Source organism: Haliotis asinina, chromosome 8, assembly GCF_037392515.1.
Source record: "Haliotis asinina isolate JCU_RB_2024 chromosome 8, JCU_Hal_asi_v2, whole genome shotgun sequence".
NCBI lineage: Eukaryota > Metazoa > Mollusca > Gastropoda > Lepetellida > Haliotidae > Haliotis > Haliotis asinina.
Window position 1 is genome coordinate 62,756,406 of NC_090287.1, and position 21,882 is coordinate 62,778,287.

At 38.6% G+C, this 21,882-nt stretch overlaps 1 protein-coding gene across 1 annotated transcript; it reads right to left on the bottom strand.

Moving 5' to 3' along the window:
* Positions 1-1,782: 1,782 nt before the first annotated feature.
* Positions 1,783-20,303, bottom strand: LOC137295033 (glutamate receptor ionotropic, kainate glr-3-like). Its single transcript, XM_067826293.1, has 13 exons — positions 20,246-20,303; positions 18,436-18,573; positions 17,320-17,619; positions 16,284-16,465; positions 15,671-15,844; positions 14,884-14,973; positions 13,554-13,739; positions 12,744-12,844; positions 11,519-11,606; positions 3,968-4,292; positions 3,464-3,681; positions 2,307-2,575; positions 1,783-2,008 (listed from the first exon to the last, which is right to left on the bottom strand). Exons 1-13 carry the CDS (start codon positions 20,301-20,303, stop codon positions 1,783-1,785), a joined length of 2,355 nt encoding a protein of 784 aa, XP_067682394.1.
* Positions 20,304-21,882: the final 1,579 nt, after the last annotated feature.

Sequence of the window (21,882 nt, forward strand, 5' to 3'; positions counted from 1 at the left end):
CTTCCTCTGCTAATCATTTCATTTCTGATGTTCTCAACACTTTTCAATTTGCCCCTACTCACTATCTGCCCAAGTCTTCGGCGATCCACAACACTGAATTTCCTAGGCCGACCTGCCCCTGCTTTGTGCTCTATCCCGATTCCTGTTTGAATATTCTTCAAAGTTCTGTATACTGTAGACAGAGGAATACCATGTCTACAAGCTAACACTTTAGCATCAGCCTCACCCCTTTCAAAATCTTCTAGAATGAGCTTTCTTTTCTCTCTTGCTGTAAATTCTGCCATGTCAACACAGGAAGCCGTCTGCTCAGACAAGGGAGATAACTCTTGACGTAATGAGCTGCCTTCTAAGCCTTCAAGAGTTGTCTCCCTTATTTAGTATGCTTAGTGCATAGTGAAAGCCCTTTTTCCAATCTTAGCATCATTAGAAAAAAAAACAAAGATTTTCTCAATAATTTCTGGGAACACTGTATTTATTTGGGTGCACCACTTCCTCTGCATCAAACCACGGATGCATGTTCTGATGCTACCTTTGTTATAGAGTATGGAATAGGTTGTGTCAAAGATTTGTTGAGTGCTGCCTTGGCAGCAAGAACGGCCTTTGTGTTACCAGAAGTTCCGACGTGATTGGGTAATCAACAGAGACCGATGTCGTATTGGCCAGAAGCAAGAACATTATATCATTCAATTAAAAGTGGATGTTTGCAAGAATTTTTTTAACAGTCGGAAGGCACGAAGGATTATATATTGCTGATATTTGTTCATTAATATATTTTGAGACTGTAAATATAGCGTTTGTTTCGGCTGTGAAAACTGAGATGTGATCTGGCAGTCGAGAAGATATTCTTCTGGACCCAGTGACCGTGACACAAGCAACTGTGCCGCCATCGTTGGATCCACCTGTAAGTAAGGGTCGGTATGTCAGTTCCACGTGTTGACATTAGCCTTCCAAAGCATAGTCTCATGGTATTAATTATGGGTATTACCAACTTATGTGCAGCTGAAACGCATCAGTAATTGGTCCTAAAGAGTAACAATGTGAGAATCGAGATGAAATTCTCTCTACACATATTGGAGCAACCTTGAATCAGATTGTATAATACAATATATGTATGTATTTAAACGGTGGGAAGAATCATGAATTATTGTGATCCTTGCACAAACGACCTTGTACATTATCAGGTCAGGGCCCTGTCCATTCGACCTAGATAGTGACTGATACGTTACTTGTTCGCAAAGCTAAGTGAAAGGCCTGTTTCACGTTTTACTCGCGTCAACGCCATGCACGACGGACGCATCACAAACGCAAAGACAAAGGTATTAAACCGACATTTATAATTGAAACAGATATGCTTAAATTTTATTCAGTGAAGAGACAAACCACTACAGCATTATGTAGCTTCACTATTCTCATGTTGTTCAAAATAATCATTTCAAAGCTGCTTTTATCTGAATGGGCAACACATACAGAACCAGACGACTAGATGAAAGTAACTGTTCAAAATATTTATATCAATAGTAACAAGAAAGGCGAACAGAAGATACATCCTCTCAAGGTCCCAATGCAAAATGATCGCTGGAATTGGATGTCCGGATGTTCCTGGTACAGAACCAGACGACTAGATGAAAGTAACTGTTCAAAATATTTATATCAATAGTAACAAGAAAGGCGAACAGAAGATACATCCTCTCAAGGTCCCAATGCAACATGATCGCTGGAATTGGATGTCCGGATGTTCCTGGTGACGAACTATCTTATCTCATGAACTCTTCTTCAGCACTCTCAAGCTGTCGTTGGTGTCTTTGTTTTACATTCCTGTTTACGAATTATTTCACAAACAAGGGCTAAAAGCGCCATGGTCACACCCACCCCTGCACCATAGAAGGCACTCTGCAAGGTCAATATGTCGACTCTCTTCGCTTTTGTGCTTGGAGGTACACACCGGTGTTTGGGTTTCCATCGATCCCACCACAGATGCAAGAGGCCGCTTTCGTATATTCGCAATATTCTGGAAAAGATGACAGAAGGTTACGTAAAGAAACTTTCAATCGTCTTCTTGAAAAGCAATTATTTTCGATACAGTGTAGTAATAGCCACCGAAATACCTATTTTCATTATTTACCTTATGTTATCATTTGATTGTTAACACTGTCATCGTGGTCGTAACAAGCTGGCTTCAGCACATTTAGCCAGCTTGAGCGTGCTATGGATATTGTTTTCTTATCGTAATATTGTCAGAGCAAAACATTTAGCCACACAAGAAAGAATGAACGAATACACAAAGTATCCGAAAATACTTCACTCACTGTTTGGAGAAGAGTTGTGTGTATGCACTGCGTTTGGGTAGGCCAATGGCGTATTTACTAAAATAGAAGTTGTCTCGTAACATTTGTAAATCACACCGCCGTGGGTCGTCCCACATCTCCAGAGTAGACTCCTCTGCCAAGTAGACGTACTGACTCTCGACAACTCGGCGCATGTGCTCGTCTCCATCCAGACTCAACCAATCAGGTTCGTTTGCCATTATCTCCTCCACACCGTTCCACACCTTGTGATAGACGGAAATGTTGGATTCCTGAAAACGTTTCCGTAATGAACGGGTTAAAAGAATAACTAGGACCCATGACAAAGATCTATCTTATCAATAGACGCGACTGGACACTTATCAAAGGCATGATTCAAGTGCACTGAACATCAGCTCTTAAAACTGTTCGTCAGCTCCAGAAAACAATCTGCACACACGCAGATTCACTTTGCAAGCCAGATGTTCAAGAGGAGACAGTTTGTTTTATAAACATTGTGTTTCGTGCTCACTCTTCGTGGAAACAGTAATCGTTAAATAATCTGCCGAGACATGGCTTTGAAGGTGCGATGTTAATCTAAAACCTTACTCAAGACGTAACACATATAACATATTGTTGCAGGCCGCTTCCGTGATCGAATTGAGATGTTTGGATGACTTGAAACTTTAGGATGGTGTTCTGGCCGCCTCATGCAAAGGTAATTTAAAACATTGTATATGTTAAAGGTGTGAATTCATGGAAGGCAACGTCTTTATTTCTGGAGCACGACGTTTCGATACATATTCTTAGTTCTTCGTCGTTCATTCACCCGATGAAAGCGTAAGAATACACTGAGGAACGTCGATCGCCTAGAGAAACAATCTGATTGCCTCTGTGTGTATGTATCACCTGTAAATGCCGTGCAGAGATTCCATTGTACTTCTTGTCTGAAGACTTCAGAGATTTGGCACTAAGCATGTATGTGAACGCACATTTCACCTTGCCTCGTATTTTGAACGCATAGCAGTATTTAGTTGTCCTTTCGTAGCTGTTGCTTTCAAACAACAGTACTTATTACTAAGAATGATGATGTCTGCACCCCGAACGTCAGCCAGTTTAACACAATCATTATAAGTTGCACAAACTCAGGGTACAGTCTGAATCTGGTCAACATTACTGACCTGAAATAGATTAAACAGTGACGTCCCTCCCACAAACCCCCACTTGTACATGTCCTGCTGTACCATCTCAGCCAGGTTGGAGAAAGGTGGTATCTCTCGTCTGTCGGTAAGGAACGCAATGAGATTTCCTCTGTATGTGGAAGCCAGTATCACTGCGAAAATCCACCAGCAGGCGAGCACTATACGTCCGGATCCAGGGCTTGGGATATATGCTCCTCCTGTGTAACAGGGAAAGACATACTGTACAATCAAAGCACATCTATAGCTTATATGTCCGAGCGTTCAGGTGATCCTGGCATAATCTTGCTGATTAGACTTACAGTGCAGTGGTACGAGTACGATCCCCATTATGTATTTTTTGGAGCAGTATTACCGCCGTATGATGTTGTTTGTAAATAATCAAGTCTGGACCTGACACTCCTGTAGTTCTTACTATGCTTTACGGTGGAAGGGCATGTGTTTATGCACATTTTAAGTCATTTTAGAAGAGCAATGCTGAATTACCGTTGGCCACAAGGGCTCCAAAATGACTGTAGAGTATATGTCCATACCGGGTCTGTATATCTGGGTGTTTGGCATCCGTCCACGATCTGACAGGTGTCACTTCTTCCATGACGAAGCGGAAGACAGTGGAAAAGATAAGTGAGGCAATGACACAAACGAGAACCTCAGAGCGGAACAGGGAGAGAAGGGTCAACCATTTGTTAGTGTTGGGATCCTGTTTACTCAGAATTAGAGCTGAGTGGACGTAGACGTATGGCACTGTGAAATCGATGTCTGTCGCTCTCCTCTGAGTCACAGTCATTGGTGCCACAATCATATCAGCTTCCTGGAAGTACAGACATAGTAACCCTTAGAACATGGCTTAAAAAGTCAGCTGTTGGTGTGCTTATTTAAAGGGAGACTAGGTCCTGTCACGTTGGTAGTTCCTGCAAGCCGATCATGTTTCTATTTTTCAGTTGTTAATTACAACTACCTGTTTTATACTAAACTGGTTTTATCTAACAGTTCATACATATTCATCCAAATGACACTTTATAACGTTATTTTAACGAACAGAACGTGACTTGATGTTACTGTCTGGAATCGTCGGTACACTGACTGTTTTAAATAACTTAAATAACCAGTGACAACTATCAACCACAAACAATCAATTTGCAGTGAAGAGCTAAATAACTGTGAAATGTTTATAAATGTACCACTGAAAATCAAGCAGAGAGTGAGTGAGTTAATGTTTAACGGCACATCGGCAATATCTCAGCCATATCGTGTCGAGAACATTTAACCCTGAAATGGAATATATATACACTAAAGACCTGTCGACGATGGATAGTAAAAATACTAGAATATCACAGATATAAATATAACACTAACATGAAAAACTAAAACATTGTAACTAAGGAAGACAATACATTATACACCACGGGCTGAAGGAAGATCAGCATACTAGGAACCTGATGGAAAGTGGACTGAAACTTAAGTTTCCACCAAGAATCCAGTGAGTTTCCGTTCTTTTACACTGAGTTTCCGCAATGACGGAAACTTTCAATTACCCACTTTCTAAGGGTTTCCGCACGGTATCCGTTACCCATGCTCCAACAAGTTTCCGTTGAGTTTCAGTTAAGTTAGATATCCATCAGGTTTCCGCAGGGTTTCAGTCACCAAGACTCCATCAGGTTTCCGCAGAGTTTCAGTTACCAGGACTCCATCAGGTTTCCGCAGAGTTTCAGTTATAAACTGACCTACATAGTTTCCGCAGAGTTTCTGTTGCCAGAAACTTTTCCACAGCATTTCATTTACTCGGGTTCACAGGAGTCATTCAATTCCTGTTACTCCTGGTTGGCAAAGACAATATATGGAGTTTGTGTACAATCATCGAGTACACACAAAGAAAAACAAAAGATACAATAAGATTCACTGTTTTATTTTCAAACAAATATGGATCAAACATATATCTAATAAATAATGAAAAGATATAGCACTAGATAACAGATCAACATTGGTAACTTATGACAAAAATATTTCTAAAAACATGCTATAACAGTTGCATCCCTTGACTCCTCCTGCACCTCCTCACGCTGACACAGAAAAACACACCCCAGTCAGTCAATGCTAATAATACACACCATGCAATACAATACAACAATGAAATAAAATGCAATAAAGAACTTAGGTTACATTGAAAGTACAAAAAATGTATTTAAAGCAAATAAAGGTCTCTTGGAAAATAGATAAAAATTAAGATTGAATAAAATTGTATTAATTGAAATACAATCGGAATATCAAAACTATTAAAGTTTTACATTGAGAATAATTCAAATTTAATTGATCACAGATAAAATTGCGTTCATGTGATCGATTAGCTATTTACTAGCCCACTTGGGCATCCTTGAGCGGATATCTCTGTCATTCTGGTTGGATGCCGCATCCTGGTCTTCATGTTGGCCTTAGCTTTGGTGGTGGCGTTGAAAATTGTGGCTGAGTCCAGTGTAGACGTCTTAAGTTTAGATTCCCAGGTAAAGGGGTAAGAGATTAATAAATTGGCATCTTCTTCATCACTCACAACTGGTGAAGTCATTTCCAAGGTAAGTATAGTTGAAACCCTTTCCTTTCGTCGATCTGGCCAGTCAATAGTTTTCAGGCTTTTCATGCGCAGTGCAATTTTCTGAAAATTAAACAAAAATCAATCAACAGATAAACCATAATGCCAAGATGGATTGCAAATTATCAAAAAGGAAGTGGCGTGTTATTTACTTCATTAATCACCCCAACACAAGTTCATCACATTTAATGACATATCCTATTTTCTTTTGGACACACAATCTGTTGCGCTGAAGTGACATGTAGTCACTGAAGTGTAGTAACATGTTTATATATCATCATTAACTGACTTGATTCTTATGTTATGATTTATGAAATTATGACCTGAATCATGTGTTACATATCTTAAGAATGTAAAAAGCAATAATCCATAAACATTTTAAATGTATATTTCCGGAACTTAGAATCTGTCATCATACATTGTAATGAGAAGAGTTGTTACATGTTATTATTCGAATAGATATACTTACGGATTTCATTCTTCTTGTTTTTTGTTTTGCTGCTGTTCTGTGTGACACTTTCTTTCCGGTTTCTTGTCTACTGAGATCATCACGCCTGTTCCGCCACACTCTACAAAGCGCTTCTGAAAATAAATGTTTAAAGTACTATACAGCACGTTTCACACATTTATATATGCCATGCTGGCTGGGCTACTGAAGTTAACATCCATAAATCTGTCTTTACATTATTAATTAAATCATTAGCTATTTATAATGACAGGCAGGTGAGTAAAAATTACCTTCACAAGATCCTATTGACCATCCTTGGTCGTGATATAGTCACTTGTTTCTTTGACTACTATATTTATTAGAGTCCTCGTCACCGGCTTTACTGAAATAAAAACAAATGTCATTTTCCTTGCACTTCATTCAATCATGCATTCAACACAATGTCTAATTAAAATTAAAGATCGTCAGTGAAAATTATACAACCAAGTAAACTACAGATTTATCACTTTGAATACATATATTGTTCTGAACGTTTACCATTTTGTACTTAAATGATTTAAAATAACTTCCAAAAAGGCTAACCATCCTTTGTGTTATTTCGTGCAAATTCTATGTACATCCTGTTTGCCAAAGTTATGCAACCGGTAAGTGAACAACTGACATAAAGATCATGATAAAAGAAGTTTAGTTATATCACATGACATAACCTTGCAGCAGTTAAGCATTGTAAAATCAAGGGGTCAGTTTGATGGCAATTTCACACAGGTGTAATGTTAAACTGATTTAGTTTACCGGCTATTCAAATCCATTTGCAAATGATACTTTCATGTATCTTGAGAAAACGTACGTAGGGAAGTGAATTAATGAAATATTCAAAGTGAAATTACCTAGTAACATGAGCACATACCTTCGATAGACAAGGGTGATCCTCCAGCAGTCGTGTCTAAAGATTAAATCAAATACGTTAAATATAACAGGTATATATATAACAGGTATATATACGTATATGATTATACTCAACACATATGCATTAAATTACTGAAAAATTACATGAAATTTCAAATGTATCCTACGCAAAGCTAACAGTTTCTTATATGAATTTAGTGTTTGCCTCAAATAGTTCAGAAACACATCTGACCCCTCTGAGCGAATTTGGGGGTAAACAATTTCATTTCACTAATGATCCAGGATTGCATTTAATAAATTACACCGAAATGTTGCCATTGTAAAAGCCCATCATTTTTAACATTCTTTAAAATATATCTGAATTGGTGAAATATATCTTGCAATACCCAGTAAACCCATGAGTGAACCACTACATATGGCGGATCTTTGTGATGCAGATCGTAATTCATCTCCCCCCCCACACACACACCTTTTGTACAAGTGTTAACCGAGTTGCAACGTTAAAATTTACAAACTATTAACAGGAGCACTAAAATCAAAAGTCTGCCCCTTTAAACTTAAATAAATACTTGTGGTTAGTACTAAGATAGTTACTTACAAATACAAGCTTGGTGTATTCTATTGAAATGGAATATAAACAAACTTATTTTTCAGGCCTATTTTACTTAGATTTTACGATAACATTTAAAAATAATACGAGCGAAAATATACACTCGCGGGATAAACTTTATAATCTATCCGGATTTCTGTCAGTAACGCAATAATTCTTTAAACGTTATTTGACAATAACAAAACCCCTCGGTCTTACCTGACACATCCGAGGTATTCCGAGTTTCTCGCATCCGTTCTCTGCTTTCTTCTCCAAGTCGCGAATTCTTTCGTCGAGTGCTTTTGGGGAAGTGAGGTGGCCATGGCAAAGTTTACACGACGCAGCCATCTTATGCTTAAAGTTTTGAAAATAATTGCTAGGAAAACAAATTTGTTCCTACCCGCCAAACAACATGGCGTCTCGCTAACACTCACGGGAAATACACAGTTTTGTCATTGTTTTTTTTAAAAATAAATCTAATGTGACCATATGACAGTAGATTTCCGCGTTCTACAACAAAAGAGGAAGGTACACCCTGTTGTGAGTTGTTTTTGTAACAATTAGATAGTCTCGCGTGGACGTGATCCTGTCGCCATTCGTTTATTTGTTTACATTGCCGACATCAAAGGGGAGTGTGAAAAGTGGAATTCAGCGGATTGAATGTAAGTACTCAAAGTGACAACAGTGGGCAGTTATGGTTTTAGCAGTCTTTTCATCGCATTAGCGTCACTGATTGCTTTTTCTCAGTGTCAAGCATCAATATGTAGGCCTTGTGATTATTAACAGTGATAAATTGTGAAAACATGTTCACCTTACTTTAACAGGCCCGAGCGTCACGAGTCCTACTTATTTAGCACTCATGGGAAACTTTATTGTGGCAAATAAGTTATTTTCTAAAATCCTGTCAGGAGAAGGTAGTATCCGGATATATTTCTGCTGGATGGATCCCCCCTCCCCACCCCCGTTCCATGTAAGTAATTTACGCACAGTGCTCAAAACATGCACGGGAGTTAGAAATATTAACATTGTTTGTTCTTTTCAGTTATACACCCAGATCTACTATCCCTATCTACCCTTTACGTTAACTTGATGAATACCTTTACTACTATTACTAATATAACGTGGTGATGTGTCACAATTTCTTTCAAACCTTAATTCATTTGTCAATGTGAATGAAGAATGAAGCACTATCCCACTGACCCTTTGGCTATAAGTTGTACATGCATAATTTCTGTAGACTATTCGTGGCACTTTCTGCTGCAGGGACACAGTTCTTTGTGGACATTGCGACATTGGTAATTGTCAAGAAAGACAGCCTAAAATCACGAGAAATAAGTTTCAGGTATATGGTTGGTTTCTACAATATTTGTTTTAACATGGGTACCCAGAGATATTCCGTATATATGTCTTCGTTATATCTATTCATACAATCTGTACTCCAGAAATATTTCAACCAAGTCACATCATACATTTATTAGTTCATCAAATTATCTAGTATCTTATGTTCTGTGTCAGTTCTGTGTATCAGTTGTACCAGTTAATCAGTTTGATGATTTGATATTTGTTTTATAACAATTCAAACCTTGCCCATCAGTACATGTTGCATGTGTTAGCCCTACAATGCATTGACATTATCATCACACCTCAAGCTTCATATTTCTGAAAGAATCGTTGTGTCAGTTATTTGATATACAGATATGGATTGTGGACCAACAAACTCGGAGAATGACAAGACGCCTTCATTGGTATTTATAATTCACGCTATATTATCTGTTATATGCCCGGTAAGGGAATCTCTTTTATAACAATATTATTCATATAACTTTATAATGAAGCAGACACTATGTAAATACATACAACAAACCTTTTTGATCTCACTCAAAGTGTAACTGTACATGGATTCAAGCGCAATATATACATTTATTTTAAATTTCAGGAGAAATACGGCTTTTCTGCCCTCACTGCCAGACGTCTGTTTCAAGAAAAACACGTTATCTCCATCTCCTTAACGACAAGATGTTTGTTAGTTTGTAAAGATTTTTCGGGTGAATGACAAATGTTTCATCAGGTTAGTCATCAAAGAATTTTTAGATTTCACTAAAAAACGAGTTTGCACTGTCACTTTGCTATCCATGTTTACTATATTTAATGTATGTATCATACATGTAACTGTACTAACTGAAAGTGAGCAAATGGTAATACGTATTTAATATTTGTAATATATGTTATCTACATTATCATATATATTGCTGTGTTTCATTCATTGGAAATGTTAGATTTTACAAGCTTTTCTTCAGTGAATTGTCTCTCAGTTGAATTGATGATTCAAACTGAATGTCCTTTTCCTTTCCAGACACTGACAGTGACCAAGATATTAACAGCACATTCAAGGTTTGCGAGCTATTACCACCACAATGTGAGAGCCTGACTGATTCGGATTCAGATGTTTCGCCAGATATTAACCAGGACTCGCATACAGCAACAAACATCTACAGAAGAACAAAGCACTTTGTGTAGTGGCTAGCTCGTCTTCATTCAGTGTGCCTACTTCCTGAGCAATGCTTGTGTGGAGAGAATTCTGTTACTCTTCTCTGAGCGCCCCAGTTTCTTAATACAGCGAATTGTGTTCTACTGCAACTGCCCTGTTGCATTAAACTGTGAGCTTTTCTAAGAAATGAAACAGTTGAATCATAACATTTCCAGAGTTTGTTTTTTGTTCAAATAAATATGTAATAAATATAACAAGATAATACAACATATTTCAGCTTTCTAAACTAAGCGAACTCTCATTGTCATCTTCCTTGTACAGAAACCTAGCGGACACCTACATTACCCAAGATCCACAAGGTTTCCGCAAGACCAGAAACGTACTCACTCCAGCTATAAAGGTTTCAGTAAACTGAAACTAAATGGAAACTTCCAACTACAGTTTCAGTTGACGGAAACATGACGGAAACTAAGACTTGTTAGTTTCAGTTGTGGAAACTATGCGGAAACTCTCATTGCGCGTTTCCTGAAACTGAAACCTAGCGGAAACCTACATTACCCAGTATCCATCAGGTTTCCGCAAGAACGGAAACCAAGTTATTTTTGCTGTGATGGGGACTTTGCTACCTGCAAGTACTCTTGCTGGATTTACACCAGTGTACGAAATGCAGGCCAAAAATACCATAACATGAATAGTACGATCAAAAACTCGGTAGACTTAAACTGACATCGAATGTTTTGGGACTTACTTGACTTTCATCCTGAGAGGGTACGTAAGCATCGGCCACAAAGTCTAACGAGACCCTAATACATTTAGTGATATGTTCAAAACTATTATATATTTTTGAATCACAACTGTTGAGTGCAAGTGAGGTACCTCACTGGCCGATCATGTTGGACCTCACGATCTTACCAATCGGCGACCGTGTTCCCTACTACAATGGAGGAATGCTGTATGTAGAATTGAGGACGCACACTTGACAGACTTAATGTCATTATACATATATTCTGACAGTAACATACCCCACTGACAAGTGACTTCACCAGCCCCGTCCAACTGCCGTTCAGTATGCGACTCCACTCTCTGTCTTCGGGCTCCACCAGGGTGTAACTGACAAACACTAAGATTTTTGAGTCACACCAATTTAGCAAGTAACATTTGTCTTTTACTTAAACAGTAGAGTTATTTTAGTGGAATTAATAAGAATATACCACACCTACCTGTAACACATACAGTAGAGCTCAAACGAATATACACACCGCATGATTTTACATACACATTGATATAAATGAAAATGAAGTGATAAAACAAAACATGTGAAGCACGTACTTTCACCGTATCCATTTCGCGACCAAACGCTGAAACAAGTTAACGAAATGCGCGTTTATAAACGTCCCTACGCAACACGTGAGCAGCACAGTAGTAAAAAAGTACAAAACAATAAGAACTTTTGGCTGCACCCGAGCAATTGTCATCAGACTGATACAACGACTAAGACAAACAGGCAATAATTCGACGTTAGCAGATGAATGACTGGCGATGCGTCAGATTCTCCGACGAGACTAGGTTTTGACTGTAATGTAATGACGGCTCAGCTCTTGTTTACAGATGTTTAAATGAAAGCTCAACACGTACGACTGTTTGGAGTCTGTTGTGGGGAGTGACGTGCAGTGATATAAAAGCGGGACAACCACATCTTACAACACAGGCCTCATACCCTTAAACTGACAAACGACGTTCTGGATAACGCTACCATCGTTTTGTCGCGTCAAGCATGTTCCCCCGATTTGAATCCGAACGATCACGTACTGGACTACATGGGCTGACAAATGAGAAGGCTGCCACTACGCAACAAGTGACAGAATGTCTACAATAGGAAAGGCAACGGATCACGCATAGCGTCATTCTTCGTCCTACGTCACCAATGCGCCGACCCGGTGGTGTTTACACTAACAACTGATTTAATGATGACATTTAGCACAAAGACAGCCTCGATGAAATGTGTGGGAATTAAGACAATAGTGCTACGTGTTTCAGTGTCAGTGAGACTCGACTTTCGAGTGACTGAGTGAGTTTAGTTTTACGCCGTTTTTTAGCAATATTCCAGCAATATCACGGCGGGGGAACCAGAAAATGGGCTTGACACATTGTATCCGGGTACTCGGCGTGAAGAGCGAACACAAAAGTGAAGAGTGTGCACAAACACACACAAACGTGCATAAGCAAATATATACTGAACTCTGAAACCTGAAATTGAGTTGTTTCCCAAGTTCTTGCAACAGATCGATGCAAAGACCGTCGAATCTGACAGAACCGTTCTCCACCCTCTTGATCACAAATGGCGCCCACTATAACAATACAAGAAAACTGTTAGAAATACATTGTCATCGACTTTCATGGTTTCTTGAAAAACCTACATGATTTGTTATTTCCTCACCGAATCACCTGCTGTAGGCCATACTTTCAATGAATAAATTACACATATTTTGTCATTAACAAAACAGCTGAGTAGAATTTGCATCAAAACAATAATTATACCAAAGCCAGTCTTGTCAGTCTTCGATAGGGTTAAAGTTAACTGTAAATTCATACATACGTTCTTCTCTGCTTATACTATCCAACATCCACTGTGTGGTCAAAAGTATACTCGATGCACAACTTCATAGTGTTTTTGAGGGAAAAGGTTGTGGATGAATTATTTGTAATGATTGACTGTGGCAGAAAATGGCAGAGGCGTTCGGAATACATCGAGAGCTGTTGTGGCCAATATGCCAGATTCTGGACTCTAGAGGTGATGTGAATATGAACACACTTTATCCGATTTTTGCTATAAGTGATGGTGCATCGCTACCAGCAAGTGTGCACGGCAAACAAACATCGACCATTCTTCATCGAAATTCTACTAAGACACAGTGTAGGGTTAAAAAGGTCAACTAACATAATAGTATGAATGGATGAATGGAAATGAGAGATGACTGTGTTCACGAAAGTGGAATGTGGTGATACATCACCAGTCGCCCAGTTTGGACCATACAGTAAACAATGGCATTCAAGTACCTCCAGAGTTGCAACAGTTAACGTTCGGTTCTGAAATCCATATTCGCTCTCGTGAAAGAGCTGCTGCTTGACTTCCAGATTGCCATCTCTCCCAATCTTGCCAATGATTTCAACAGCTGTTCCAGTATGGCTTGGTCTGAGAACTTGAAGTTTGGCTTGAATGGAAGAATCACTTACAGTTGCAGTCTGCAAACATAAATAGCGTACATTGGTGTTGACGAGTGGGATATGAACACCTTTATCAGATACTACCAATGAAATGTTATGACACCGAAGACAGACAATATAGTGAGTTAAGAGTTGAAGTCAAATCGGCAATATTTAAGCCATAGCGTGACTAAAAGTAGATCTAAATTCATAACACTTACATAAGATATATAAAACCCTGTCAACGAAGTGTCACAGGTTTGCTGAATGCTGGATTAACAGCAACCTCAGCCATTGTGCTGCCAGAAATACCAACATGACTGGGTATTCAACAAAAGCCGACGTCGCATTGACCAGTAGCAAGATCATTGTACAGTTCGGTAATCTCAATTACAAGCGGACGTTTGCTCCCCCCAAATTATTAACATCTTGAAGGCACGAAAGAGAGTCTGAAATAAATTATATATTATATATTGTTTTTATTTATGGTGATTATTAACATGTTTTAAGGTTGTTAATACGGCGTCTGCTGCGGCAGTGAAAGTGGAACTATGATCCGGTAAGCTAGATGATATTGTTCTGGAAACTGCACCACCACTATTGGATCTATCTGTAAATGATGATTATTTGTCTATATTTTCTTTGATTTTAGATATTCTTGCTTATATTGTAACTCATTAGTTTCCGACATTTAATGTTGTCACCTATAGTATAGTGATCTACCTTCATTTGTTGGTGATCTACAGCCTGTTGTCATATTGTATTGTCCGAATAGTGATATTAGTTTTGTAAACTTTCCACGCTAGTTTTAATTCAGACTGTGATATTCTAGTTGTTTTGCTTCCCTTCTTTGACGGGTTTTACATTATAAATATATTCCTGAATCATTTAAAACCGTTGCTAAACGGTTGATTGTAAAGCTAAACAAAGTGACAGACAAGAAATGGGTTTTTCACCAGTGTTATTATACACAACGGTATTCGCTAACTGACTGAGCACTTATATGATATCACAAAATTCGGGTATTTGCTGAAATTATTTACCTTAAATGAAGTCGGAGTAGAACATTAGATTTAGAGTCAGTGTAAACTGAGAAGAAATCATTCTGAATAGTGTGACCCAATGAATAGACATAAATCCTACGAAGAGTTATGTTGTGGCTCAAGATATTGAAAACAGATACCCTCTGTGTACAGTCTGCACTGTCAACCGCCTGCTCTGTCATATTCTTCTTTGATACGCTTGAAAGGTTCTTCGTGATACTCTGCAGGTCCTGTAAACATGACACAATTCCAAATGCATGAAAAAACACCACAATGCAAGTCTGAACTCATAAAAGTTCAGAAACTCTCCGCACCGTCGCCACTGTGTGACAAGGGATCTGACAAAATTGAAAAGTCAAACTTTGAACTTGTTCGCTCATGGGCCGATCCATGGGCGAGAATAATTAATTTCGTCCAGAATTCATGTTCTGGATTTTGTAAATGAATGAAAGTATGTTTAAGTATTACGACACAAAATTCAAATAATTTTGACTGAATTCTAATAATTGTGGGTGATGAGAAAAAATTTCGCCCGTGGCCAAGAAACATTTTGTGGGTGGGCGAGAACATTTGTCTTTACCCAAAATATTTCTTTTGCCTGTTTTAGAGGTTGTAAGTGAATGAAAGTAAATGCATTGGTATCGTGACACAAAATTCAACCCATTTTGACTTAATTTAGCAAATGTAGGGCGATTTTTGGCCCCTGGTCTAGAATACCTACTTCTTCTCAAAATACATGTTTTCCCATGTTTTGGAGGTTGAAAATCAATATCAGTAGATTCACCAATGTTAGTACAAATAATGTATCCACAGACACATTCTTACTCTTTTGGTAGGGGGCTAATTTTCCCTGTTTTGTAAAGGCTTCGACTCCTAATGGTTAATCCTTTTCTGTATAACACACACCCATGACTAATATGTACTTACCAGTGGTGGAAAATACCTCGAACATGGCATGAACTCCAGAAACACAACATCATCAGTTTTGAATGGCTCACGACTGTCACCAATATCCGTGACACTTCCGGCTGAAGGTACCATTAGCCATTGAGAGAACCCAGTTGAACTCATCACTGACATATTTGATTCCAGCCAGTGAGCCTGAAAACAACATTGTTTGCACATCGTACATCCTATACGTCACTAATTCCCAGTAGAATTCCCACCGAATTTTACCATTGTAACAGACACATCGTGTCATCACATAGACATTTAAACTACACACAGGCACTTAGCTTCAGTCAGAGGTATTACATACTGTTCATACACTTTTCGGGAATTTCGTATACCTACAATATTTGCTTGTGCATTTTTTTCGGTGCCTATCTCGTCAATATTTTGCCCAACTGCAAACATCACATTGTGAGGAAATCAGAAAGAGTTTGCTTATGGAAATCTAGTGGGAAATATGTCGACGTTACGGTCTTAGAAAGTTTATGTCGTATTGCTATTATATATACATGAAGCGGAAGCTAATTTTTGTATAAGTATGCGTTGCTGTTATTTCTGTTTTAAACAGGACTGGAACCGGAAGCACTACCTGATTAAGGAGTTTCTCTATACAGTCGGATGGACAGATCACAAGAAACTTGAGGTCCTCCTCTGGAAGCAGCTGGTAGATACTAGCTAGGACAATACTTTCCAGTAGAGTGTTGGGTTCATCTATCATATATAGCATTAATCTGATGGAAGCCAGTCCCTCTTCAGACAGTGCAGTCAAAACTGTAAACACCATCATTCCCACAGTGTTTTATAAGATAAGATATAACTGGCATTTCACTAATTTTCTTTTGGAGTGAGTGAGTGCGTTTTGTTTTACGCCGCACTCAGCAATATTTCAGCTATATGGCGGCGGTCTGTAAATAATCGAGTCTGGATCAGAATCCAGGAACCAGCAACATGAGCATCGATCTGCGCAACTGGGAACCGATGACATGTGTCAACCAAGTCAGCGAGATTGACGACCCGATCCCGTTAGTCGCCTCTTACGACAAGCATAGTCGCCTTTTATGGCAAGCATGGGTTGCTGAAGGCCTATTCTACCCCGGGACCTTCACGGGTCTTTTCTTTTGGAATGTTCACTTACTTATATATATGGTCGGTATATAAATAAAATGTCATTTGGATTTTGCTGTTTTCTTTATGAATGTCTAATTGTAGAACTTGTGACAAAAGAGTCTGCTATGATTAAAATATGACCAAACATGATACTCTACATGCAGGTTTATATCGTTACCGAACAGAATTCAATACGGTGAATGTCGTTCATAAGCATCCAAATATAGCAATAGTTTTCGTTTCAGCTTTGTTGGTTATATGATAATATATGAATTTTCATACTTGTGTCCGACATCGTATTCATGTTAACAATTAGCGGTGATCTCAGAAATGGTTTACAAAGTCAGTAGTCCATGGCTGTATCCGTAGTGACTTATCTCTCTTTGTTGTAATATGCCAAGGTGTAATTTACATGGATATGTTGAATACTTGGAAGTCATGAAGGCTTTTATTTATCGGACCATGCTTTCTGATCAGTGTCTGGGTTTATGTACACCATGGAGTGCTCTATTGTCTACCTTGATAAGATGAAGTTATAACAACGAACGTCTTCCACTTCACATGGTTGACTATTGAGGTGATGCCTCTCATGACGTCTCCCATGGAATCGGGTCTGACGAGGACATCAAAGTAGGACTGCTTTGTACTGGTGACGTTGAACACTGACTTAATGTATATTGCATGGCTTGAGAAGAGCGTGGGGCAGACCACGGAACAGACGCTGACGTTGAGGTCGTCCCTGCAAGAAGAGGGACCGAATTGACGCTGACAGGAAGAGAGCGATGCTAGAATCCCCATATCCCCATGCACTGATCTCGCTGAAAGTTGAAACAGCATTGCTGGAGGTTTGTCACAAAAAGAATGCCTAAATATGACTGTTACAATTTTTTCAGAAGCATTTCTAAACTTTCTTGATTCGTACATCATTGTAATCACCAATGAATGCAAACTTCCTGATATGTTTCCACATGGAAACAAAGTGCGAAGTTCATTCCAGGTGTCCCACGCAGTGATCCTGCTGGAATATTGCCCAAAGCGGCGTAAAATCATATTATTTCATGTCTACTGTATCTTTACTTCTTGAGCAAGTTAGAGTGTACTATAGGTATGTGTCTGTTTATGTGCAAGTAACAGGATATGGTTAGGGGTGACATATGTCAGGATTAAGTGAGGAAATATATAGAGTTGCCAGCGTCGAGTTTCTGTAGAAATAGGATCAATAGCAGAATACGTGAAACGATGAAATGAAGTGAAAAGATCACTTAATAGTAGAAAACATACGAATAACATTAGTTTGTTCCTGGTTGTTTACGAATAGCATTGTTGTTCTCTCGTTGCAGTCCGAATGAAATCGTCTTAATGATTAGTTTTAAGAATCAGACGAACAGAGCTATTCGTCAGCCTTTTGATATTTGATATTTTTGGGTTCAGCCTTTGATCAAATTGTAAACCCGACACGCATACAATTTGCAGGAAGAGCGTGAATGTTTGTTTTGTTTTGCCTGACGCCACACAACACGGTCTATATAAACCCCTTAACAGTGAAATGAAAGTGCATTTGATGATATGTATCAGAATCTAAATATCGATGTGTAAGATATATTGTATCTACCAGTGCGTATAGGAAATGTTACCTGTTCTGCACACAGCAAATTGCTTCTCAGCAGAGATCAGCCAAGTGGTCACCATTAACTCACTGTTGACTGAGTCATTTCTGCGGCACACCACAGGATGTGCGCATTTCTCATATGCCTTGATGTTCAGCAAGATATCTGATGGGAAAAGCAACGCTTCAGATAGCATTATTGAAACCGGTAGAATCACTGACCGTTCCCCCGATCGAGTTCTTTTTTCTATTCCAGATTGGCGAACCTCTCATTCCTTGTCCACACGTCATAACATTGGAAAAGAATTTTACACACACACACACACATACACGCACGCACGCACGCACGCACACACACACATACATATATTACTTTTCAAAGACAGACATTTCTGTAATGCTCCACCATTTCTCTTCATTACCTCCCATAAACACAACGCAGTATCCCACACGTGCATGATATGTAATTCTTTATTTGGAAGAGGATCGATATGTTACTGTTGCCCATTAATTTGGACAATCGTGTTGCATCAGCACTTCTTAGTGTGTGTTTCTTGCCGTTTTATGTTTAAAATGAAAATCATGCACAAGCTAATTTCACGTCATACAGCAACACCTTTCACAAGCGATTACTGTAAAGTAACTAGGTTCATAAGGTAGTGCAAGTCATTCAAAATAGTCATTCTTATCGTATCATTATTGACTGACTCCGCGGTATCTCCCAATGCTTTCAACCGTAGAACACAAATGCGGTTCCCCTACATTTTCGGAGAGTAAAGAGTGTTGTAGCGTGAGTGACACAGCTAGCCTGGTTCATCAACGGACCCTTCGCCCCTATCCACGAGAAGGCGGTTAGAAAGTAATCAAACCACGTCTTCTCATGACCTTGTGTTCGAACTGACGCTGAATAAATAGACTGGTTGATAGATCTATTGCCTCGCTGTGAATTTCCTGTTCCGTCCAACCAAGAACGCGAAAAAAGAAGCGACAAAACCCTTTCCACATTCATAAGAAATCATTGCTAAAAGCAGAGTCGATTCTGCAACTGTGACTATATAATGAACATTTATTTGTTTTAGCAGCATTATGGCTGTGCGATGTTGTTTGTAAACAGATCCGTTTTGAGCGCATACTGCCCCACCTGTGGCACTCGTGATAAACGTGTTACGTCTAGTCATTTGTTAACATGCAATAATTCGGGAAAGTATGGTGTAAGTCAAAATAGGGAATTGCATCGGACATGACTTTTGTCACTGATGCCTCAAATTTGGAAATTTCCTTCACATATCTACAATACAACTTCTTGAAAGTTTTTTTGAGGCGGTATTAAAACATCGATGTAGCGACAGCGTCAGTTAAAACCAAATTATCGTGTCTAGGTACTAAAGGACGGGTGCAGAATGTGTTGCTGTAACGCTATTGCGAGTTATATTTGTACTCTGTTTGTATTCTGCCCAAAGTGTGTCATATAACATGGGGATTCAGGAGTTTGCCTCTTAACCGTAACATTTTAATAACCAATATTATTTGATATCCACGATGTCATTTGCGAATTGTGCTAACGTCTGCGTTACGACTACAGGGTAATTACAGTACCTATATTAATGAAGAATCGACTGAATACTCCGTTCCTAGGTGTGAGGATATTCAAATATATTTCAGAAAATATGTCATAATATAACGTTATATCATTTATGAAATTAATGCATTGCATCAATGTCAACCATTGCAAATACACAATGTTGCGAGTAATATTAAAATTATGTATAATTATAACGATATATGATTATTTAACAGCAAAATGATATATAATTATACAATATAAAAACATAACTCACCCACAGACAGTGTCAATACATTCGAGGATGTGTAAACTATGAAGATGAACATCTGCATGGTACAAATTCCGTACATCTTACGTCTGTTTCAGAAGGCGGATGATGACTGCAGCATATGATTCTGTGTACGCGACTAAATGGACAGCCTAATATTCAAATACAGCTGTCACTTTTCTTGCAGTTATTGGTCAAGCCCGATAATAAACCCTGTCAGTAAATACCCTTGTATCCAAACAAGCAATAAGAGACCAGGCCAATATCAAAAGCGTATACCTTATCGTGTTTGGTAAGCTCAAACAAGCAACTATTGAAGATTGTTATGTAAATCGATGTGCAGCTTCTGTAAGCCTACTGAAGATTCCCCGTGTATCTGACGCGTATAAAGGGGACTGCGCCAATCAGCAAGTTGAGGTTAATGTCTTGAGTCATTGAGTGATTCGGAGTGTCGTCTCGTTTACCATAGTAGTGAGCATTGCTGTTGTTCATCATTTCAGTGTATCAGACATACTCGTGTCATCAGGTTGGGAAGATCAGACAGGCAAATCAACACGCTGACACTTTGATATTCATATTCATTGTCTCGCATTTTAAAGCTTTTCACACATTGTCGCACCTTTTCTGAAAAAAGACATGTTATTCAAAGCGTGACAATGCGGAAAAAAAATAATGCCCAAAATGTCGTGTCTTTGCACTTTTGTGAATTTCGACTCCGTTTGCTTGACATTTGTGATGGCGACAACGCTATAATGTCAATTTAGGATTCCATTGTTGAGTGATTCTGCGTGTCCTCTAGTATATTAAAGAAGTGAACATTGCTGACGTTGGCTATCTCTTTGTATCACATATAGTCCTGTCATCAGGCTGGGAAGATCACACTCACAAATCAACATTTTGTTACGGTTAAGAATTTACCGTGACAAACGATGTAAGAAACCCCCTTGTGAACCAGCAAAACAGAACAAAGACAAGTCACACGTTCAACTTATGTATTATTATGCAACGAGAACAAGGTATACAAAGTCACAAGTCAATAGTCACAATGCTGATTACAAATTCAATACAAATGGGACAAAATCTAAGGCAATGGGCCACAAGATATAATGTAGCAAACTCACCAAAGTCTCAGTACGAGAGATAATCAACTATGCAGAATTTAAGCACAGCGATCGTTCTGACGGCAGATAATGTAGATTCAGGCGTTGACGGGTTTTGATGATCAAGCGTTGGCAGTGATGTATATCCTCCAGTTATGTGAATGAGTGTTCGTACTCCAACTCGGCAACTAGCCTTTATATATATATATATATATATATATATATATATATATATATATATATATATATATATATATATATATATATATATATATATATATATATATATACTCAGTCATTTCCCGAATATACTCAGTCATTTCCCGAAATTTCGGGCACTTACGAACATCGTCAACACTGCTGAATGTCCTCGAATAAGTCTTCCGGAAGTAAACACATAGAAAAACTAAGAGCAGATAAATTCCGAAAACCAGAATCCTAAAAGTGTTGACCATCTATTAAACGAAACGTGACCCATCATAATATTTATTCAAAACACTAAATGTTGTGACCAAATAATAAGTTTTACTCAATTAATAACAA

Coding starts and splice junctions, on each gene's coding strand:
- LOC137295033 (XM_067826293.1), bottom strand. CDS start 20,303: ATGCAGATGTTCATCTTCATAGTTTACACATCCTCGAATGTATTGACA. Junction 17,620..18,435: donor ATTTGCTGTGTGCAGAACAG/GTAACATTTCCT, acceptor TTCAACTTTCAG/CGAGATCAGTGCATGGGGAT. Junction 16,466..17,319: donor TATAACTTCATCTTATCAAG/GTAGACAATAGA, acceptor TGGTGTTTACAG/TTTTGACTGCACTGTCTGAA.